General features: G+C 48.1%; 1 protein-coding gene across 1 annotated transcript; it reads left to right on the top strand.

The window, feature by feature from the left end:
• Positions 1–1,847: 1,847 nt before the first annotated feature.
• On the top strand, positions 1,848–19,730 carry Calml6 (calmodulin like 6). The gene is made up of 3 exons (XM_040734902.1): positions 1,848–1,903; positions 19,227–19,417; positions 19,535–19,730. The coding sequence occupies exons 1-3, from the start codon at positions 1,848–1,850 to the stop codon at positions 19,651–19,653; spliced, it is 366 nt and encodes a 121-aa protein (XP_040590836.1). The 3' UTR covers positions 19,654–19,730.
• Positions 19,731–19,814: the final 84 nt, after the last annotated feature.

A 19,814-nucleotide genomic window follows, 5' to 3' on the forward strand; every position in this document is an offset into this window, starting at 1 on the left:
GACAGGGTTTCTCTGTATTGTTTTGGAGGCTGTCCTGGAACTTGCTCTGTAGACCAGGCTGGCCTCAAACTCACAGAGATCCGCCTGCCTCTGCCTCCCGAGTGCTGGGATTAAAGGTGTGCGCCAATGCCTGGATGCACCACAGTATTCTTTTCACAGGTGTCTGTGGAAAGAAGGCAGAAAAGGCTTCATTCAAATTTCAGGGGGGCCCTGGTGGCAGAAAACTGGAGGCTACCATTAGTATATCTGTTTAGATAACACAAAGTTTCCAGTACAAATTATGGGGTTGTTACCTGTCTCCAGGCAGGAGAGAAACACTGCTCCAAAAAGGAAGAAACCTCATAGGTATCCTTCCCACAGGACCAGTTTTTCTGCTAAAACTAGGATTTGGAACTATGCATGGTGGTATACGCCAATTATCCCAAGACTTAAAGCCAAGACAGGAGAATTGCTATGAGTTTGAGTCCGGCTTGATCTACATAGTCAATTCCAGGCCATCATAAACTATCAAGTGAGACCCTGTCTTAAAAAAAAAAATCAAAGCCAAGAGGCTGAAGAGAAGACTCAGCAGTTAAGAGCATTGGCTGCTCTTTCAGAGGACGTGGGTTCAATATCCAGCACCCACATGGAAGCTTACAACGGTCTGTAACTCAAGTTCCAGTGGATCTGATTCCCTCATACGGACATATGTATAGGCAAAAAACACCAATGCACGTAAAAAAAAATCAAAACCAAAAGAAAACATAAAACTTGAGAATTTGGACAGCGGTTGAGCTATACCTAAAGGGAGGCCCTGTTGATTGATTGTGGGACTCATGGCTGAAGATCAGTTTTTCTGGCATCTCCTGATTTGGTTGCTGCTCTTAGAGCCCTGGGCCCGATGTAGAAATGAGGGCAGCTCTGGACACTGACTTGTCAGAATGTCCAGTTAGCGCTGGAGGGACTACTAAAATAAACACAAGTCCAGGACCCGTATTCTGCTCAGTTCCACCTCATTGCGTAAGCAAGCTAGGGCTCCTCTCCCCAAGCTTGGGTACTCCAGCCCTGCCCCTGGGTACCCTCTAAATCACCTCTTGGGACAGGAGATGTTCCTGTTCCGTGCCCAGCCTGGAAAAGCAACTTAGGCAAAGGCCACAGTTGTTTCCTTGGGCTTCCACTACTCCCTGCAGGTCACAGGTTCTGTCTGATCTGAGGATACAACTGGTCGCCATACCCTGGCTACATACTCTGTGAGAAAGAATGAATGGAGAAACCCCAGAGTTTGAGGTTTACAGAGAGGACTGTACCCAGACCCTGATGGATACAGGGATGAGTCAGTCTCAGGCCTCAGTGTCCAGACATGAGGTCTGATGGTGGCTTGGTGAGGCAGATTTGTCCAGAGGCAGCTCTGAACCCTGAGACATCTTGTGGCTCCGTGACCAAAACCTCTCCTTCCCCCACAAGGTGTTACCTGCAAACCCTGGCATGCTCAGGAAGGGGGTCCTGGGGCCAATGAAAGGGAACGTGCACGTACTGATATGAACATACTGATACGGACCCTGTGGTTATGGTAGCCTGTCTAGGACAAAGGAGCAACCTAGACTCTGAGCTGCTAAGTGCAGCAGGCCCCTGGCCTCCAGCTCTCTTCTCCTCTGCCTAGGGCTTTGCCTTGGGGGAAGGGAGTTCATGACATCCTGGGGACTCATCTTGCAGCAGATGGCACCCTGGGACCCACTCTCCTAAGACTAAGCTCTTCCAGTTCCCTCCAGGTAAACACCTCACACCTGTGGCGCAGCAGTAAGGGCAGGCTGCCAATGTTTCCATGGAGCCCAGGCTCCTAAGGATGCTGGCTAGGAGCCACTTAAGAGATGCTGACGCTGAAGGTTTCCCAGACTCCTGTCCACAGCCTACTGGGCCCCACCAGGTATGGCCCTTCTACACCAGGGAACTAGCTGAGGGCACTGGACAAGACAGTGCATGTGCCATGAGGGCCATTTCCAGTGGGCAGGGGGAAGTGGGCCATCTGCAAGCCTTGCCTGGCCTCTGGGAACTATGAGGCTCCCAGTCAGCACAAGGTGCAGGGTGTTGACATGAGGTACAATGGGCTCAGGACCCCTACCACGCACGTTTCTGGCCACAGTGCTTCCTATTCATGCAGTCCGAGATTTCCCTTAGGCTGAAGATCTCTGTATCATATATGTAACAGGAAGACAACCCAGGCTGCTAGACTGACCCTCCCTGAGGAAGGTCCTGAGTTACAGTCCTTTTTTTTTTTTTTTTTGGTTTTTCGAGTCAAGGTTTCTCTGTATTGTTTTGGAGGCTGCCCTGGAACTTGCTCTGAAGACCAGGCTGGCCTCGAACTCACAGAGATCCGCCTGCCCCTGCCTCCGGAGTGCTGGGATTAAAGGCGTGCACCACCAATGCCCGGCCTGAGTTACAGTCTTCTAGCCTTAATGAACCCAAGCTTGATGTCCCCACTTTCTCTCCTCACCCTTCCCCTGCTCAGCTCCAGGAGCTTTTTGTGGAGACCTCCCCCCACACACCTCACGTGGACTTAATGAGAAAGGAAAGGAGGTCCTCAAATATTTCCAGTGACCTCTCGGGTCCTCAGCATGGAACTCTACCTTGTCAGCTTTTTTCTTTTCCTTCAGTGTGGAAAGGGCTCAGCAGCTGTAGTAAGCACTGGATATTCTTCCAGAGGACCTAGGTTTGATTCTCAGCACCCACGTGGTGACTCATAACCTACTATAACTCCAATTCCAGGGGAATCCAACATTCTTTTCCGACCTCTGTGGGCACCAGACATGCATATGGTGCATAGACATACATATAGGTAAAATGCCCGTGCACAGGAAATAAAATAAAAATTAAAATAAAAATGTGGAAAAATACAACAGAATGTGCTATTTTATAAATTATATTTATTCCCCCCCTCTTTTTTTTTTTTTTTTTAGAGAATGTCTGATGTATCCAAGGCTGGCCTCTAACTCACTATGAAGTCAAGGATGACAATGACCTCCTAATCCTCCTGCCTCTACCTCCCTGACACAGAAGGGCAGTACACAGGCTCATACCACCATACCCAGCAATTCACTGGCATTGGAGACATCCACAGTGCGGCACCCCCACTAATCACTAGTTCCAGAATCTCTGTCTCCCAGATGGAAAACAGTTACTGCTCGTTTTCACCGTCTGCCTCGGTGAATTTGACCAAAGTGGACTCCTACATTTGTGGACTTGAATCCAGCTTCAACAAGATAGCTCTCAGTTTTTATTCACTTAACATGTATCAGTATTCCATTCTTTGACAGCTACACTATTGTTCACACATACCATGTTTTAGTTATTGATAAATAGATATTTGGGTTGTTTCTAAGTTTTAGCTATGATAAGTAAGATGCTATAAATATCCCAGAAAAAGCAGCCATGCTCACCTTTAATCTCAGCACTTAGGAGGCAGAGGCAGGCGAATCTCTGAGTAAGAGGCCAACCTGTGTGGGGACACCAGACCTTGAGCAGAAACCCACTTCCACTTCGGCCTGGGAGCAGGCAGCTGTGAGATAATGTTTACTGAAAACAGGTTTACTGAAAACAATTCAGTGCCATAAAGCTCTTGTTAGGGCTCCAATAAGGGCTCGCTCACTGAAACACCATGACTTTGATCCCCCTAAGGCTAGATGCTTCTTCCTGCTCCCTGTGGTTTCTCCCAGGCCGGAGATTAAACCACCAGCCAGGAGGGTGAGAAGTCTGGGAGAGCTGTGAGAGTTGTGTGAGAGCTCAGTTGGAGAATTATATGTGTATGGATGACAGAAGTCTTTAAAAAGGGAAGTGTTTTTTCTTGGGGAGTTCTCCTAAGCCGACTTGGGGAGCATAAAGTTTTCTAAACGCAACCGACCGGTCTCTGTGTCATCTATCCCGACCACCTTGCTACATTCTCGGATGCAGGCTGCGCAGGTCTACAGATCAAGTTCTAGGACAGTTAGGACTACATCGAGAAGCCCTGTCTCAAAAACAAAACAAATACACCCAGTGTGTGGATCTGTAGTGATTCATGATTGTCATCCTAACACTTGAAAGGCTGAGATAAGAGGACTGCTATCAGTTCGTTGCTACCCTAGGCTACTTAGTGAGTTATGGGCCAGCCTGGGCTACATACAGAGTTAGACTCTGTCTCAAAAGTAAATAAATAATCCCTCAACACAGTTTGTTGTTTGGGGGAAGGGCTTTCTTCTTCAGTTTTGGTATTGATACAGGTCTAATATAGCTCAAGATAATATAGGGAGCTTGTAACTTCCTATATTACTTAGGGTGTCATTGATATGAAAAGATTTCCTCCCAGTTGGTAGTCTTTATTCTTTTTTTTTTTTTGAGGCAGTGTGTCACAATGTAGCTCTGACTGTCTTGGAACTCAGTATGTAGACCAGGCTGCCCCTGAACTCACAGAGATCCACCTGCCTCTGCCTCTTGAATGCTGGAATTAAAAGTGTGCACTAACACGCCCAGCTCTTTTATTTGTTTATTTAAGATTTATTTTGTCTTTGTCTTTTTCTTACTATGTTCCCTGGCTAGCTTGGAACTTGCTATGTAGACCAGAAGAGCCTCAAATTCACATATAACCATTTTTGCCTCTGCCTTCCAAGTGTTGGTATTAAAGGATGCATCATCACTTTTTTTTAATTAAAAAAAATTTTGTTTTAATCTCGGCGGTGGTAATGCACACCTTTAATCCCAGCACTCGGGAGGCAGAGGCAGGCAGATCTTTGTGAGTTCGAGACCAGCCTGGTCTACAAGAGCTAGTTCCAGGACAGTCTCCAAAGCCACAGAGAAACCGTGTCTCGAAAAACAAAAAGAATTTTTGTTTTGATACAGGATCTCATGTAGCCTAAGCAGGCTTTGAGCTCCTGACTAAGCCTCTGCCTCTTGAGTGAATCCACATTTCTCTCCTTCCTATCCTACTGGTCTCTTGACTTCCACCCAATGGCTGGTGCTAGGTGTGAAGTCAGTCTTCAGATATGGAGTGAGTGGGAAGGACAAGGCCTCCTTTCTATTTGTCCCCCTCCCTGCCCAGGGTGTAGGGCTGAGGTAGCTGCTCAGGGACCTCCTGCCTCTTCCACAGGCCAGCTGACCTTTTGCCTCATGCCATGCATGAGTCTGCCCATCAGGCCACTGGCATTGTCCCGGGTCTCTGACTGGGGCCCTAATGAGAACCCATATATCACACTAGCACCTTTTGAAGTGATGGTAGGCACCCCGAGCTCATCAGGGGCAGGAACGAAGGGTTCTCTAAACAGCCTCCTCAGCCAGAGCCACTGAGCTATGCTCTCATCCATGTTCAGCCAAACTTCACGCCCAGGCTGGGCCCTGGGCCCCCTCGTGCAGGCCCTAAGGCAAGAAGCAGTTAGAAGTCATCCCAAGGCTAAGCCTCAAGCCCCACAGCAGCACACCAGGGGCTCAGCCCACACACCCTTGGCAGGACCCGGGTCCTGCAGGGACAGCTTCCTCCTGAGTGGGCCTCTGGGGTCTAAGAACTGTTTGTCTAGAATCCTGTCCCTGTAGTTTTAGTCGCTTGCCACCTGGGAGATGATGCAAGGTTTGCCCGAAAGAGGCAATAAGGCAGGGCACGAGAGCAAGCTAGGGATCCAGGCCACACGCTGCTGTGGTTTGGGAGGACTCTTGGTGTGGGGCTTGAGGAGGTGTTTGGCCTCCAGCTGCAGGAGCCAATATCGCCCATCGCCTTCAGCCACCTTTCTGGGGAGGCTGGGTCAAAGGTGCTAGGTGTTTTGAAAACCAGCATAGGAGGCCATGAAGGGAGCCAGGGCCCTGGAGCTTTTCTCTGTGACGTCCCTGTGAGATGGGCTGGGCCCTGCTGCAATGCCCCTGGGGCTCATGCCTAGGCCTGCCCTAAATCCTCTGGGATAGGCCTGAGCTCAGACTTCTAAGGGTTTCCTATTCTGCCTCCTTTTTACATTTTTATATATTTATTAGTATTATTGTTAGTTATATTATTATTATTAGTTTTTCAAGACAGGGTTTCTCTGTGTCGCGTTGTCTGCCCTGGAAACTCGCTCTGTAGACCAGGCTGGTCATGAACTCAGAAATCTGACTGCCTTTGCCTCCCGAGTAATGGGATCATAGGTGTGCACCACCACCTCCTGGCTTGTCCTTGACATCTAGGAGTGAAAGTATGTATGTATGTATGTATGTATGTATGTATGTATGTATGTCAGCCCTGATGTGGGGACAGCAGTAGTAGAGGTCTTTGATTCAACACTGACTAGGTGTTCCTGGGGTCCTGCTGGAACGAGGTTCATGTCTGCCCTGCCCGCTGCTGCCTCATCTGCCCACCATGGCATGCGGATGTTGCTTCCCAGGCCAGGACTCTGTAAAGGGGACATGGCACCTGCAGTGGTTTTACTCCCCAGACTCAGTTTCCCCTCCATACCTTAGAGATGTAGACAGGACGGAGCTCCCTGGCAGATGCAAAGGCCACTTCTACTCTGGTGGCCGGCCCCACTGGCCTTTAATGAGCAGGGCAGTCTGTGCCCTCAATGCCTTTGGACAAAGATGGTTCTGGCTGCACACTTAAGACTGAAAAGAACACGAGCGAGCCCTTCCCTGTCCCATCGTAGACTCCAGGACCTTGGCCGGCTCAGCTGGACCTGAGCTAAGCTGGGGTTGGACAGAGCAGGAGTACATGGGGGCACGGTCGATCCAAGTACTGGGTCCAGGCCTGTTGGCTCGCCTGGTGGGAACGCGGCGCCACCAGGCTGTAGAAGGCTGTTTGCAGGGATTGTTAGCCAGGAAGCTTGGCTCCTGCTCAGACTTGGGTTACAGTTCTGACAGAGTTAGCGTCTGCACCTGCGGGACTGTAGTTGTCGTCAGCTTACCAGGTGGCTGGGGTGGAATTTATGTCTATTTATCCCTTGCAATTGTGAAAGCCAGGACAAGACAGCGTTTCGAAAACAGAGACGGAGAGCGCCCCACCCCTGGCCTCCAGGCCAAGCTCTTAGTTCCAAGATCCAAGTCACCGGACACGGGAAATCCCGGGCCGCCGCACAGGGTTGTGAGCGGTGCTCGAGCGCCTGCTGGTGGGAACAAGCGGAACTTCCCGAACGCTGGGCGTTGCCACTTCCGGGCTGGTTGAGCGATGGGAAGGAGGTGGGGCTAAAAGTGGAGCCGAGAAGGGGCGTGGTCTGATTGACTGACCTGGAACGTGGACAGTGTCAGGGTGTGGCTTGGCCGGAAGGTCCAGCTGATCCCAGTAACCCTCTTAAGGTGCTGACCTTGCCTCCCGGATCTTGGCGCGCGGGGCACACTTGTACTAGCACCCGCAGGCTTCCAAGTCAGCATCCACTTAACCCCTCGGAAACACTAAACAAGAGGGAAAAATCCTAGGTGGCCTGGTGACAAAGCCTGAAATCCCAGCACTAAAGAGGTGGAGAGCATGGCGATCACATGCTCCTCGGATACGTGGTGTAACCCTATTTCAAGAAAACAAAGAGGGCGGGGCAGTGAGGGCGTGTCTTTAATCCCAGAGAGGTAGAGGCAAGTGGTCTACAGAGTTCCAGGACAGTTAGGGCTACAGAGAAAAACCTTATCTGGGGCGGGGGGGGGCGGGGAAGAAGACAAAGAAGGGGTTCTGGAAAAGATGGCTCAGTTTATAGCTCCAGTTCCAGGGCACATATGTATATTCAGGCAAACACACATGCACAGAAAATAAAAATAAATTTTTGAAGAATAAAAAGGGCGTGGTGGTGGTCGCAGCACACCCTCTGTGAGTTTGAGGCCAGCCTGGTCTACAGAGCTGGTTCCAGGACAGCCAGGGATACACAGTTTTTTGTCTCAAAAAACCAAAACACACGCCGGGCGTTGGTGGCGCACGCCTTTAATCCCAGCACTCGGGAGGCAGAGGCAGGCAGATCTCTGTGAGTTTGAGGCTGGACTGGACCGACAGCCTCCAAAACAATACAGAGAAACCCTGTCTCGTAAAAACCAAAAAGAAAAAAAAAGTAATGTTATATTCCAGACTGGCCTAGAACTCAGGTTACCCTGAAATTTATGATAATCCTCCCTCATCAGCCTCTATGAGCACCATGCTAAGTTATAGGAGCTTTATATATTCTGGCTATTGATTCTTTGACAGATATGTGATTTACAGATGTTTTCTTCCACTGTGTGAGTGGGCTTTTCAGGCCTTGATGGGCGACTGATATTGCTTTTCACTGGCTTTAATCTAATACTGATTCATTATCTTGTTAACATTGTTCTGACTTTGGTTATTAGAAGCTTTTCCTGGTGACTGGACCTTCTCTGTCTCTTTCTCTCTCTATCTGTATATGTGTGTGAGCGTGTGTGTGTTTTATTATTTCTAACTGTGTGTATGTATGTGTGTGGGCATGTAGGCACGTTGTGATTTCAGGTGTCCACAGAGGCTGGAGGCATTGGATCCCCCAGCTGACATTTACAGGTCCTCTGGAAGAGCAGTAAGTGCTCTTAACGGCTGAGACATCTCTCCAGCTCCTGGAGTTTCTTTTCTTCAGTCAACTTATACAGCTTGCTGCTTCTTTCTTTGAGCCTTTCTTCCTCTGTGAGTGATGATTTGAAAGAAAATAGCCCCCCAAAGAGGCACTATTAGGAGGTGTGGGCTTGTTGGAGTAGGTGTGGTCTCTTTGGAGGAAGTGTCACTGTGGAGGCAGGATTTGAAGTCTCACATCTGCTCGAGCTATGTCCAGTGAGACTGTGCACTTTATGTTGCTTCTGGGTCAAGATGTAAATACTCATCTCCTTCTCCAGCACCATGTCTGCCTGCATGCTTCCTTGCTTCAGACTAAACCTCTGAACTGTAAGTGGGCCCCCAATAAATATTTTCTTTTATAAGAGTTGTTGAGGTCATGGTGTCTCTTCACAGCAATAGAAACACTAAGGCTATTACATTTTTTTTGCCTTTTTTTTTTGACACGATCTTGCTATGTAGGTAGACTAGGCTGGTCTAAATCTTGTGGCTATCTTCCTGCCTCTGCCTCCCAAGTACTGTGTAGATGGAGTTTCTTTCCCACCTGGTCCTGAAGTCCTTCAGCCCCAAATAAACACACTGACAGTTATTTTAATTAGAATCTGTTTGGCCAATGACTCAGGCTTCTTACTGGCTTGCTCTCTCTTAATTATTAACCCATAACTACTGATCTATGTAGTTCTACATGGCCTTATCTTAGTGGAGAAGGGTCCGGACCTGTTACTCCTTCCCTACTACTTCCTTTCCCCAGCATTCTTTTCCTCTTGTAGTCCTGCCTATACTTACTGCCTGGTTACTGACCAATCAGTGTTTTATTCACCAACCAATAAGAGAAACATATATACAGAAGGACATCTCCCCATCAGTAGTGGGGTTACCACACACAGCTTACAATTTCTTTTCTTCCAGACAGGGTTTCTCTGTGTAGCCCTGACTGTCCTGAAACTAATTCTGTAGACCAGGCTGGCCTCAAATTCATATATATCCACCTGCCTTTGCCTACCCAGTGCTGGGATTAAAAGTGTGTGCCGCCGGGCGTTGGTGGTGCACGCCTTTAATCCCAGCACTCGGGAGGCAGAGGCAGGCGGATCTCTGTGAGTTCGAGGCCAGCCTGGTCTACAGAGTGAGTTCCAGGACAGCTTCCAAAGCCACAGAGAAACCCTGTCTCGAAAAACCAAAAAAAAAAAAAAAAAAAAAAGGAAAAAAAAAGTGTGTGCCACCACCACCTGGCTTCATTTTCTTTGATTTTTTCCTACATGTGGAAGTTAAATAACTTTTATTATTTAAGGGGTTATTTTAAAAATTCACATTAAGCCAGATGGTGTTTGGCACCAACTCTTTCAAAGCTACTAAGAAAACTTATTTAAATCTCTGTCCCACTAAAGAAACCTGGATTCAAAGATTGAGGTAGAATTCTGCTTCCCAGAGAGGCTGAAGAGCAAACAGCTCACCTAGCTCACCCCTTAGAGTCTCCCAAGAAGTCTTTGTGCTTTTTCTCGCTCCTCCTTATAAACCTTTCTCTTCCTGGCTCCTCCCTACAACTTCCTGTCAGCTAGTTGCTGACCCACAAACACATCTTTGCATCATTAAGCAAATGTTCCAGAGCATAAACAAAAGTAACACACCTTAAAATAATATTCTACAGCCAAGAGTTGGTGGTGCATGCCTTTAGTCCCAGCACTGGGGAGGCAGAGGCAGGCAGATCTCTGTGAATTTGAGGCCAGTCTGGTCTACAGAGGGAGTTCCAGGACAGCCTCCAAAACAATACAGAGAAACCCAGTCTCGAAAAACCAAAAAAAAAAAAATTCTACAACAGTCTCTGTATCAATTAAAATGACTGAGACTTACTGGCTACCTGAATGGATACCCTAGGCTCCCATGGAGTTGATGGATTTGTGGGGGTGGGGAGCAGAGGTTGTAGGTCTTTGGCTGTCACACAGGATAGCATTAAATCTTCAGCTGCTGCTCAGGGCAGCATTGGCTTTCAGTTGTCAGGCCCAGAAGGTCTGAGAGATTTTCCTGTAGAGGAGGAACTTTGGAAAATTAATTTATCTTGATGAGACAGAGTAGCCCAACACAGGTCCCTGGTGAGGGAATGGGCCAGTTCTTGGCCCAGTAGTTAGCATTACAACAATCCAGGTGTCCCATCATTTTCTTTGGAGATCTTAGGGTCTCCTCTGGGAGTTGGCATTTTGTTTATCACAAGAAACTTTTCCAGCCGGGCGTTGGTGGCGCACGCCTTTAATCCCAGCACTCGGGAGGCAGAGGCAGGCGGATCTCTGTGAGTTCGAGGCCAGCCTGGTCTACAGAGTGAGTTCCAGGACAGCCTCCAAAGCCACAGAGAAACCTTGTCTCGAAAAAAAAAAAAAGAAACTTTTCCACTAAACATTTAAATGCTATATACAGCAGATCTCTGAAAAGTTTTCAAACCATGATCTATCAAGCATATGTGCTTTAAAGACACTGAACTCTTTTTCAGTTACTTGCTTTAGGCTTAACCTTGAAGACACATACAGGAGGCTAAGTGAAGCTTGCCCACGTAAATGAATTACATCTGTGCTTAGCATGACTGTGGGCATAGTTCTGAGCCCATTAAATAATTTGATCCTTTATTATGTGACTGACCATTAACTTGCATGTCTTAATTATTTTTAGTGGTTTACCACAAGTTAGCAGTTTTTAAAGCTTTATCCCTGCTAAGTTTGAGCCTTAGAAATTTGAATCGAAGATTCAGTTGAAGATTCTTTAACATCAAAGTAAAACTTTAAACCATAAATGAAATCCACAGAAAGACTGGGAACCTGGGAACCTTACTCTCTTTATAGTGCATGGTCACAGAAGATCATAGTTCCTTATGTGGCTCACTTTATCCAACTAGCTAAACCTTAATGAAGTTAGCAAAGACAAAGAGGACAGACATATAAATTCAAGTCAGTTACTGTTAACCTGAGTAGGCCTTTGTAACCTTAGTAATTTATAAACCTTATACATACTTTACCAAACATACCTTGTTTCTTATATTAAAAATTTTTTTTGAAGTCTGGTGTTGAACAGTTAGAAAAACAGCACACAACTTTAATACCAGCATTCAGGAGGCAGAGGAAGGAGGATTTCTGTGAGTTTGAGGCCAACCTGGTCTTCAAAGAGTTCCAGGACAGTGCCAAACCTATAGAGAAACCCTGTCTCAAAAAAAAAAAAAAGAATTGAAGTTACACATACAGTCAATAGATCTATTTTCCAAAGAGTTGAATCACAATTAACAAATTAAGTGTAACAGGGCCCCAGACCTTAGAGGGCCCCTAGACCTTAGCACAACTGATTCCAAGATGTGCCATTCAGGCTATATAAATTTAACTCAGCATGTAGATAGCACCACCTGCCAAAAATGAAAACCAAGACCTGATTCATCAAAGTCCATAGTTATGGGAAAGTCTCTAAATGAGCTAACCTTGCTTTCTGGTTTCTGTAGTTCTGCTTCTGGCTAGCTGTCCTTGTTAACTGAGGTATGTCAACCGAGAACATGGATCTGTGCTTAAAAGCTCACCCTGAGAAAGGCTCGGTGCTACAATGAGATCTGGAACACTTTCTAGTGGCTTAAACTCATGTCCAAACAGTTTTCTCTGGTGACTACCCCACAACATTAAGATTCAACCTTTTGTTACAAGTTTTTTATTTTATTTATTTATTTTCAGTTCTTTGAAACAGTGTTTCTCTGTGTAATCCGGGATGTTCTGGAACTCACTCTGTAGACCGGGATGGCCTCGAACTCACAAAGATCTGCCTTTCTCAGTCTCCTGAGTGCTGGGATTAAAGGTGTGCACCACCACCGCTCTGCATTGTTACAAGTTTATTTATTTATTTTTAAAGATTTCTTTCTTTATTAGGTATGGTGTTCTGGCTGTAGGCCACAAGAGGGCACCAGATCTCATTACAGATGGTAGTGAGCCATCGTGTGGTTGCTGTGAATAGAACTCAGGAACTTTGGAAGAGAGCAGCCAGGGCTCTTAAACTGCTGAGCCATCTCTCCAGCCCCGTTACAAGTTTTTAACTAAACTCTTGTTACAGATTTTACAGATTCTTTAACCACACCCATTAATTTACAAATCCCGAGATAAAGATTATTTACACAATAATCTTAACAGATTGTTTTAGAGCGGAGCACAGAGAGATCCTAAAGATTTGCAGAGGGGAAAGTAGAAAAATCTTAGAGATGAGACTTCTGGGAGTGTAGAGTAGGGGGAAGTTAGAGATTCCGGGATCATTTGTGCAGTGGCAGAAGTCGTGTTACCATGTGAGAGAATATGGAAATCGAGGGTGCCAATTTTTGGTCATTTATTGAGCTGTACTGAGGCCAAACCATTTGCAGTATGACATCTGAGGAGTCTGAGGAGGGATTTGAATCTCTGAGACAAGGAGGAAAGGAGGAGGAAGGGTTGAGAAATGAACTGTGCCAGATGGGGAGACTTCCCGTAGGCTCCCAGAGGGAGCTAAGCAACAGAGAATGAACAAAGCAGCTGTGAGGGAAGCAGGAAATCCACCTTAGGGTGGATTCTGTCAACTTGGAGGGCTCGGAGGGCATAGACAGAGCAGACAGTTCTGAGGGGGAAGTGGGTAAATTGCAGTATAGGCCCATGTGGATGGGCATAGGGGAGCTGAGGAACTTAGCATGTAGGTCCTGTTGGGTTGGAGGCTCTGGCTCACCCCTGCATGGTCCAGGAAGCCCTTTCCTCCTCTCTCTCCAAACTCCGCCAGCCCAGAGAATTTCAAACAGACGCAAGGTGCCAAAGCTCAGGTCTGCATTCTTGGTGACTATTACAGCTTCCTCCCCTGATGCCACCAGCCACCCAAGTCCCTGCCTAAGCGTTCAGCTTTTGATCATACTTGGGCACAAACCCAGCTTGTGGTAGACACATCATCACCCCTTGCTTACAGTCTATAAAACCTCCCCGTCTTAGCCCAGGCTTGTGACTTCTCTGACCTCCATCTCTGAGACCAGGGAACCCACCCGGGAGTTGCCTTGCTCAATAAACCTGTTGCTGTACTTTTTTCAACTTGGTTTAATCTGGCTTACTGAGTTGGTGGAGAGACTTATTATTTGGGGCAGAAAACACATCAGTAGAGGAGACAACAGCTGGAGAGATGGACTGGGAGAGGTTTTTGGGGAAATGGAGGAGGAGTAAGTGCCTTGGTAGAGAGCACCCTGAGGGTGTAGCAGGCTTCTTACTAGAGAGATGCCCACGTGGTGGGAACCCAGGAGGGTGCGGTAGACTCCAGGACCCAGAGAGAGGCAAGTGGGGGAGAGAAGACAGATGGTTAGAGCAGGTAGAGGGAAGAAGCAGCTGAAGAGGTGGACTCTAGACGTTGGAGTCAAATGTGGTGGGTGGCCTGAGAAGTCCCAGTGAGAGACCGTCTGCATTTTGTCGGCTTGTAAGCATGTCTGTAGGGGTGTGCATCAGTAGCTGATGTGGGAAGACCCAGCACTCTGTGAATGGCATTGTTCAGCAGTTACGGGGCCTGAGCACGGGAGTGGAGAAACTGAGTTGAGTACAACAAGCAAGGGAGCATGTATGTATTCATCTTTCTGCTCTTCTTCTTCTTTTTTTAAATTACAAGACAGGATTTCTCTGTGCAACCGATTTGGCTGTCCTGGAACTTGCTTCGTAGACCAGGCTGGCTTCAGACTCACAGAGATCTGCCTGCCTCTGCCTCCCGAGTGCTGGGGTTAAAGGCGTGCGCCACCAACGCCTGGCCTGTTCCTGTCTTGAATACCTCTCATGAATCCTGGGATTAAAGACGTGAGCTCTGTTACTCTTTTAGACTAATTCAACCTTGTGTAAGCCTGGGTGGCCTTGAACTCACAGAGATCCATCTGCCTCTGCCTTTCGAGTGCTGGGATTAAAGGTGTGTGCCACCACTGCCTGACCTCTGTGACTTGTGGCTGACTTTGCTTTCTGAATCCTCAGTCAAGCTTTATTAAATCATAAATAATGTATCACTACACGGCATGATCTGGAAAAACCCCATTCCTACCTCTTTCTCTCTCCAAACCCTGCCCACTCAGAGAAATCTCTGAACAAAGGAAAGGCACCAAAAACCCTAGTTCTGCATTCTTGGTGGCTACCGTGACTTCCTTCCCTGAAGTTGCCAGTCACCTAAGTCTCTGCCTAAATCGTTCACCCTTTGATCATAATTGGGCATAAACCCAGTTTGTGGAAAAATACATTGTTACCCCTTGTCTACAATCTATACAAACCCTCTACTTTAGTTCAGGCATGTGGCTTCTCAGGCCTCAATCTCTGGGACTGGAGAATCCACCTGGGAGTTGCTTTGCTCCAATAAACCTGTTCTTACACTTTTTTTCAACTCGGCTTGATGTGGCTTACTGTGTCAGCAGAGAAACCTATTACCGGGGCACAGAAAACCTGTTACTGGGCTCTTCATGATGTATATGCCGTCTCTCCCAACCCTCTGGTACCCATTGCCATGTGCTTGTTCTATCCAGAGAATGTACAGCATGCTCTACGGTGGGGGAATGTCTCAAGGTTCTTGGGACGCACTGATCCTTTCTGGCTCTTTCGAGTCTGGTCGCTGCCTGTGTGTATCCCTTTTGGGTTAGAGAGACTAAGATTTATATAAGCACATACACATGCACATGTCTCTCACACACACAGCTGATGGATTTAAAGAAGTTCTTTGACTGTGGAAGCTGGAGAGCCAGGGAAGATCTGATATTGCATTCTTGGCCTTCATCTGCAAGTAGAGTTGCTTTTTCCTCTTCTCCAGGAACCCTGGTCTTTTCTTTCAAGGTCTTCAGCAGAATAGAGCAGGTCCACATACATGTTCAATTTCTGCTTTCTTCAAATTCTACGCATTTGATTATTAGACTTCTCTAAAAAGTACCTTTGCATACCCATGTGTTGCTGCTCCCTCATGATCTCCTCCCCCCTCCTCTTCTCTCCCCTTCTCTATCTCCTAGCCCTGCCCCTCCCAATTTGCTCAGGAGATCTTGTCCCTTTCCCCTGCTCCTTCACCCCACTTTAAGAAAAAAAGATTTAGGTAATTATTATGTGTACAGTGTTCTGTGTACATGTCTTTCTGCAGGCCAGAAGAGGGCACCAGATCTCATTACGGGTAGTTGTGAGCCACCATGTGGTTGCTGGGAACTGAACTCAGGACCTCTGGAAGAATTATTCACAAAAGTGAAGAAGTTAAAACAGTCTGAAGGTCTGCTGGTGTATGAAGAGCCAAAATATGGTCCCTGCACACAGTGGACACTGTTAACCCACAGAAGGAGATTCTATGTTAAGGACAGCATGCCAGAGGGGGACAGCAGGGCTGCCCAGTGGGTGACTCTCTGTCATTCCTGACAACTTGAGTTTGATCCTGGAACCTAAACAGTGGAGGGAGGGAACTGGCCCCTGAAAGTTGTCCTCTGATCTCTACATGTGTGCGGTGGCACACATGTGGCCACACACACCAAGAAGATGGCTCAGATGCTATTCTAGGTTTTTCTTTCTTCTTTAGTGACCAGAAGATATAAACGATGGATAAAGAAGATTTATTGTTCTCTGTACCTAGATGCACGAGGCACGCAGAGGTAGCCAGCATGAAAAGGAGGAAGAGGGTGAGATCTGACTCTCTCTTAGGGGCTAGCATGAACATAGAGTCACAGATAGCCAGGGGAAGAGCTGTGTTGGAGGCTGGGGGCTGGCGGGGGAGGGGGGAGAGCGGGGAGTGAGAGTGCTGTCTTGGCTCTGACTTGGGCTCCAGGGATGGAACGTTTGAGTGTGTAAATCATGAAGTGACCAGGATCTCAGGACCTCAGAGTTGTAGTCGAGCTCTGTCAGAGGATAGAAAAGTCTGGGATGCAGAAAGCTGAGTCTATTATTCACAGCTGTGAGCCACAGTCTGTTGTTGTGGGATGTTTGTACACTGTGTGAGGACGTATTGGTGTGATTGGTGCAATAACAAGCTGAATGACTGCCAGGCATTGGTGGCGCACACCTTTAATCCCAGCACTCGGGAGGCAGAGGCAGGCGGATCTCTGTGAGTTCGAGGCCAGCCTGGTCTACAGAGTGAGTTCCAGGACAGGTTCCAAAACAATACAGAGAAACCCTGTCTTGAAAGGCAAAAAAAAAAAAAAAAAAAAAAAAAGCTGAATGGCCAATGGCTAGGCAGGAGGTACAGGCAGGACTTCCCAGGCACAGAGACAGGAAGTAGGAGGAGATAATTAAGGTGCAAGGAGATGCCAATGAAACATGGAGGGAGTTGGACATATAGAATGAGAGAAAGATAAAAAGCCATTAGACAAAATGTAGATTAGTATAAGTGGGTTAATTTAAGTCATAAGAGCTAGTGCGACAAGCATAAGCTAAGGGTTGAGTCTGCATAATTAGTAAGTCTCCCTGATGTTATTTGGGAGCTGGCTGGCAGGACAGAGAAAGACTTGTTACAGCAGTCAGGAAAGAGATGTGAGGCGTGGCTGTCCAGGACCGTGAAGACATCTTCCTGTAACCTGCTGCCTCCTCTCTGCGACTTTAGGCTCAGAGTCTAGGTAGGGTGACTGGTGTCTAGATGCTGTGGTTTCCCTTACTCTGTGCCCTTGGAAGAAAGCATTCAGTACACAGTTAGACCCCGATCCTGGGGGAAACCAAGGGCATATCACAGCCAGGACGAAGGTACAGGAAGATCCTCCAACTACATCATCAAACCGGGAGCTGATCTCTTCCACAGTCCCAGTCCTGACCTTACCTGGGAGATGGGCCTACTGCACACTGGAGTCCTCCCACTCCTGTTAGTGTAAACCTTTTGGCCTGCAGCTCTGGGTGCTCTGGCAGGCAGAGGGCTGGGCTGTCGGAGGACACTGAGTGTCCCACATGCTCGGAGCCATCGGGCAGGCATGGGACAAGGTGGGATGAGGTCATGACTAATCTTGGCAGCCAGTCAGCTAGGGACGAGAGGAGCCCCCTCAGCCCACAGATCTGAGATCTGCAAGTGTAAACTTCTGAATGTTGTGGTCTCTCACCACAGGTATACTGCTGACTACCTGTGTAGGAGCAGGGAGGAGCCCAACCGTGCTTTAGGGGTTCAGCACCGCTGCCTGGTGGTTTGGCTATGCTCCAGTAAGAGGGACTGACTCACATCTGAAAAAAAAAACGCAAATGTGTAAGTGGACACAGGGTATTTGAGTGTTTCTGTGGCACCTTGCTATTCCTTAGGGAGTTGGCTTTGCTGTTCCAAGTGGAAGGCAGGGTCAGGTTTCCCAAGAAACCCTAAAATAGACCCCAATTGCCTGGAGGAATCCTGCCAGCCTCTTGGTGGCAGCCTGCCCCAGGTTCACCTGCCTGGCCCCAAGTTGTGCTCAAGTTTCTTATCTAAGCTGGGGACCCTCAGTCCCATCTGTGCAGGTTGTCTGGGATCCCTAACCTCCTTGCTCAGTCATTCTGCCTTTATAGAGTGTTTGTCAACTATTGGTGGTGGGATTGTTACTGAGTCCATGAGTATGGGAGACCAGCCAGGCTAAGGCAAATGGGGAACTGGCTGGTTAGTCTGGGTCTTTTGCAAGAAGTTTCACAAATAAGTGATGACCACCTCCAGGGAGGGTCCCTGAAGCTCTTAATCCGCCGAGACATCTCAGTCCTGAACTTAAAAACTGAAAGAAGATTTCTCACGTGTGTGTGTGTGTGTGTGTGTGTGTGTGTATGTGTGTGTGTGTGTAGAGTTTGATCACAAGAAGGGAACAGCCCATGCAGCCCATCTCTGCCTCTCAGCACTTATCTTCAGGGCTAGGGGATGCCCATGTTGAGAAGGTTTAGGGAAGGGCCCTGTAGGGAAGGACTGAGCCTATCCTGAAATCGGGCCGGCAGGATTTCCTACCCCTAAAAGGCTTCTGTAATCTGTGTCCTGGAGACCCTGGGTAGTTGAGCATAGCTAAAACCTGGCTGGAGCACTGTTCTGCATGCTCTACCCAAGGCAGCTTGGAGTCACTGCAATGTCTTCATCAGCCACACACATAGTCAGGTGGTTTCAGCACCCAGTGAGACTTCTGGTGGACTAGCTGGGTGGGGTGGGGATTTGGGCAGGGCCTGCAGGCAGAGAATTCACCCAAGGTGTGAGGGCCTCTTGGGGGGGGGGCTAAGGAGGAGCTTTGGAAGCCTGGAAGAAGCCTTTAACCGTCGACACTTTCCTTCTCCAGGTCCAGGGTGGAGCACTCCTTTCTGAAGGCTTTCATAGGGACCTCCTGCTGCAGGGATACGCAAAGACAAGGGTTGGATGCTGAACTGTGCCTTGGAATGCTCCTCCCTAGGATGTCTTCCTGGTCCTACCAACTGCTAGCAGGGAAGCCTTTTCCTGGGAGCCTTCACCATGGCCTCATTGGGTGTCTCCCCATGCTGGTTTCCTGTGTCTCATCTGCCATCCCCTGCTTTGGCCCCAGGATCTTTCACATAGATTTCTTCATCCCTGATGCAGCCTCACAAGGCTGGCCTGTGCCATGGTTCTTGGGTGCCTACCTTCATCTGGCCCTCGTGACTGTCACCGCCTCCTGCTTGCTTATTTTTGCCTTGGTCAGAATTTCATTCACCGGGAAGCTCATCACATTATCTGCTGGTTCCTGAACATCTCTCCATCGGGGCCTCCTTTTAAATGATGTTCTCTGTAGGAAGCGGATGGCGGGTTGCTTCCTACCCTCTCCTGGACAGGAAGGCCTAGTGGGGAGCGCCTGGTGAACCTGTAGGTGTCCCCACCGACTGTGTGCTTGTTGGCTGAGGAGATTAAGGAATACAGACAGGGGTGTCTTCGAGATGTCTGATGAGCAGGGCGATGGGAAGGAGAAGATTGGAGAGTGGGAGCAGCTCATGAGCCTGCTGGGAATCAGCTCCACCAAGAGTAAGTTGACCTGCTTGGGCAAGGATGTGGACAGAGGCAGTAAGTCATGGCTGGCAGGGTGTGTGGGTGTGGCTGCAGTCTTGGGCCCTGGTTATCGGTGCGTGTGGGTGGGGGAGAGAAGCAGCTAGATTCCTGGACCTGTAAAATCGTTTGCGGACAAAGGGTTCTTTAACTGCTGTGGCTTCCTGGTGCTGATGGCGATTTACTATGAGAAAGCCCACAACCAGGAGGGCAAGCTAATGGCAGCTTTGACAAGGACAGCAGGGACTTCATAGACTGAACCATATACTCAAAGGAGGGTTTTGGGCCTAGGGGTTGGTGTGGTGCTTGAGTGAGTGGGGAGTTCATAAAGACGCCGTGGTGGCTGAGTGTGAGACCTTGGCAGATATGTACCAGTGAATGTGTGTGAGACCCTCAGTAAGGTGGAGACTGAGCC

Source organism: Mesocricetus auratus, unplaced genomic scaffold (genome assembly GCF_017639785.1).
Source record: "Mesocricetus auratus isolate SY011 unplaced genomic scaffold, BCM_Maur_2.0 Super-Scaffold_100042, whole genome shotgun sequence".
Lineage (NCBI taxonomy): Eukaryota > Metazoa > Chordata > Mammalia > Rodentia > Cricetidae > Mesocricetus > Mesocricetus auratus.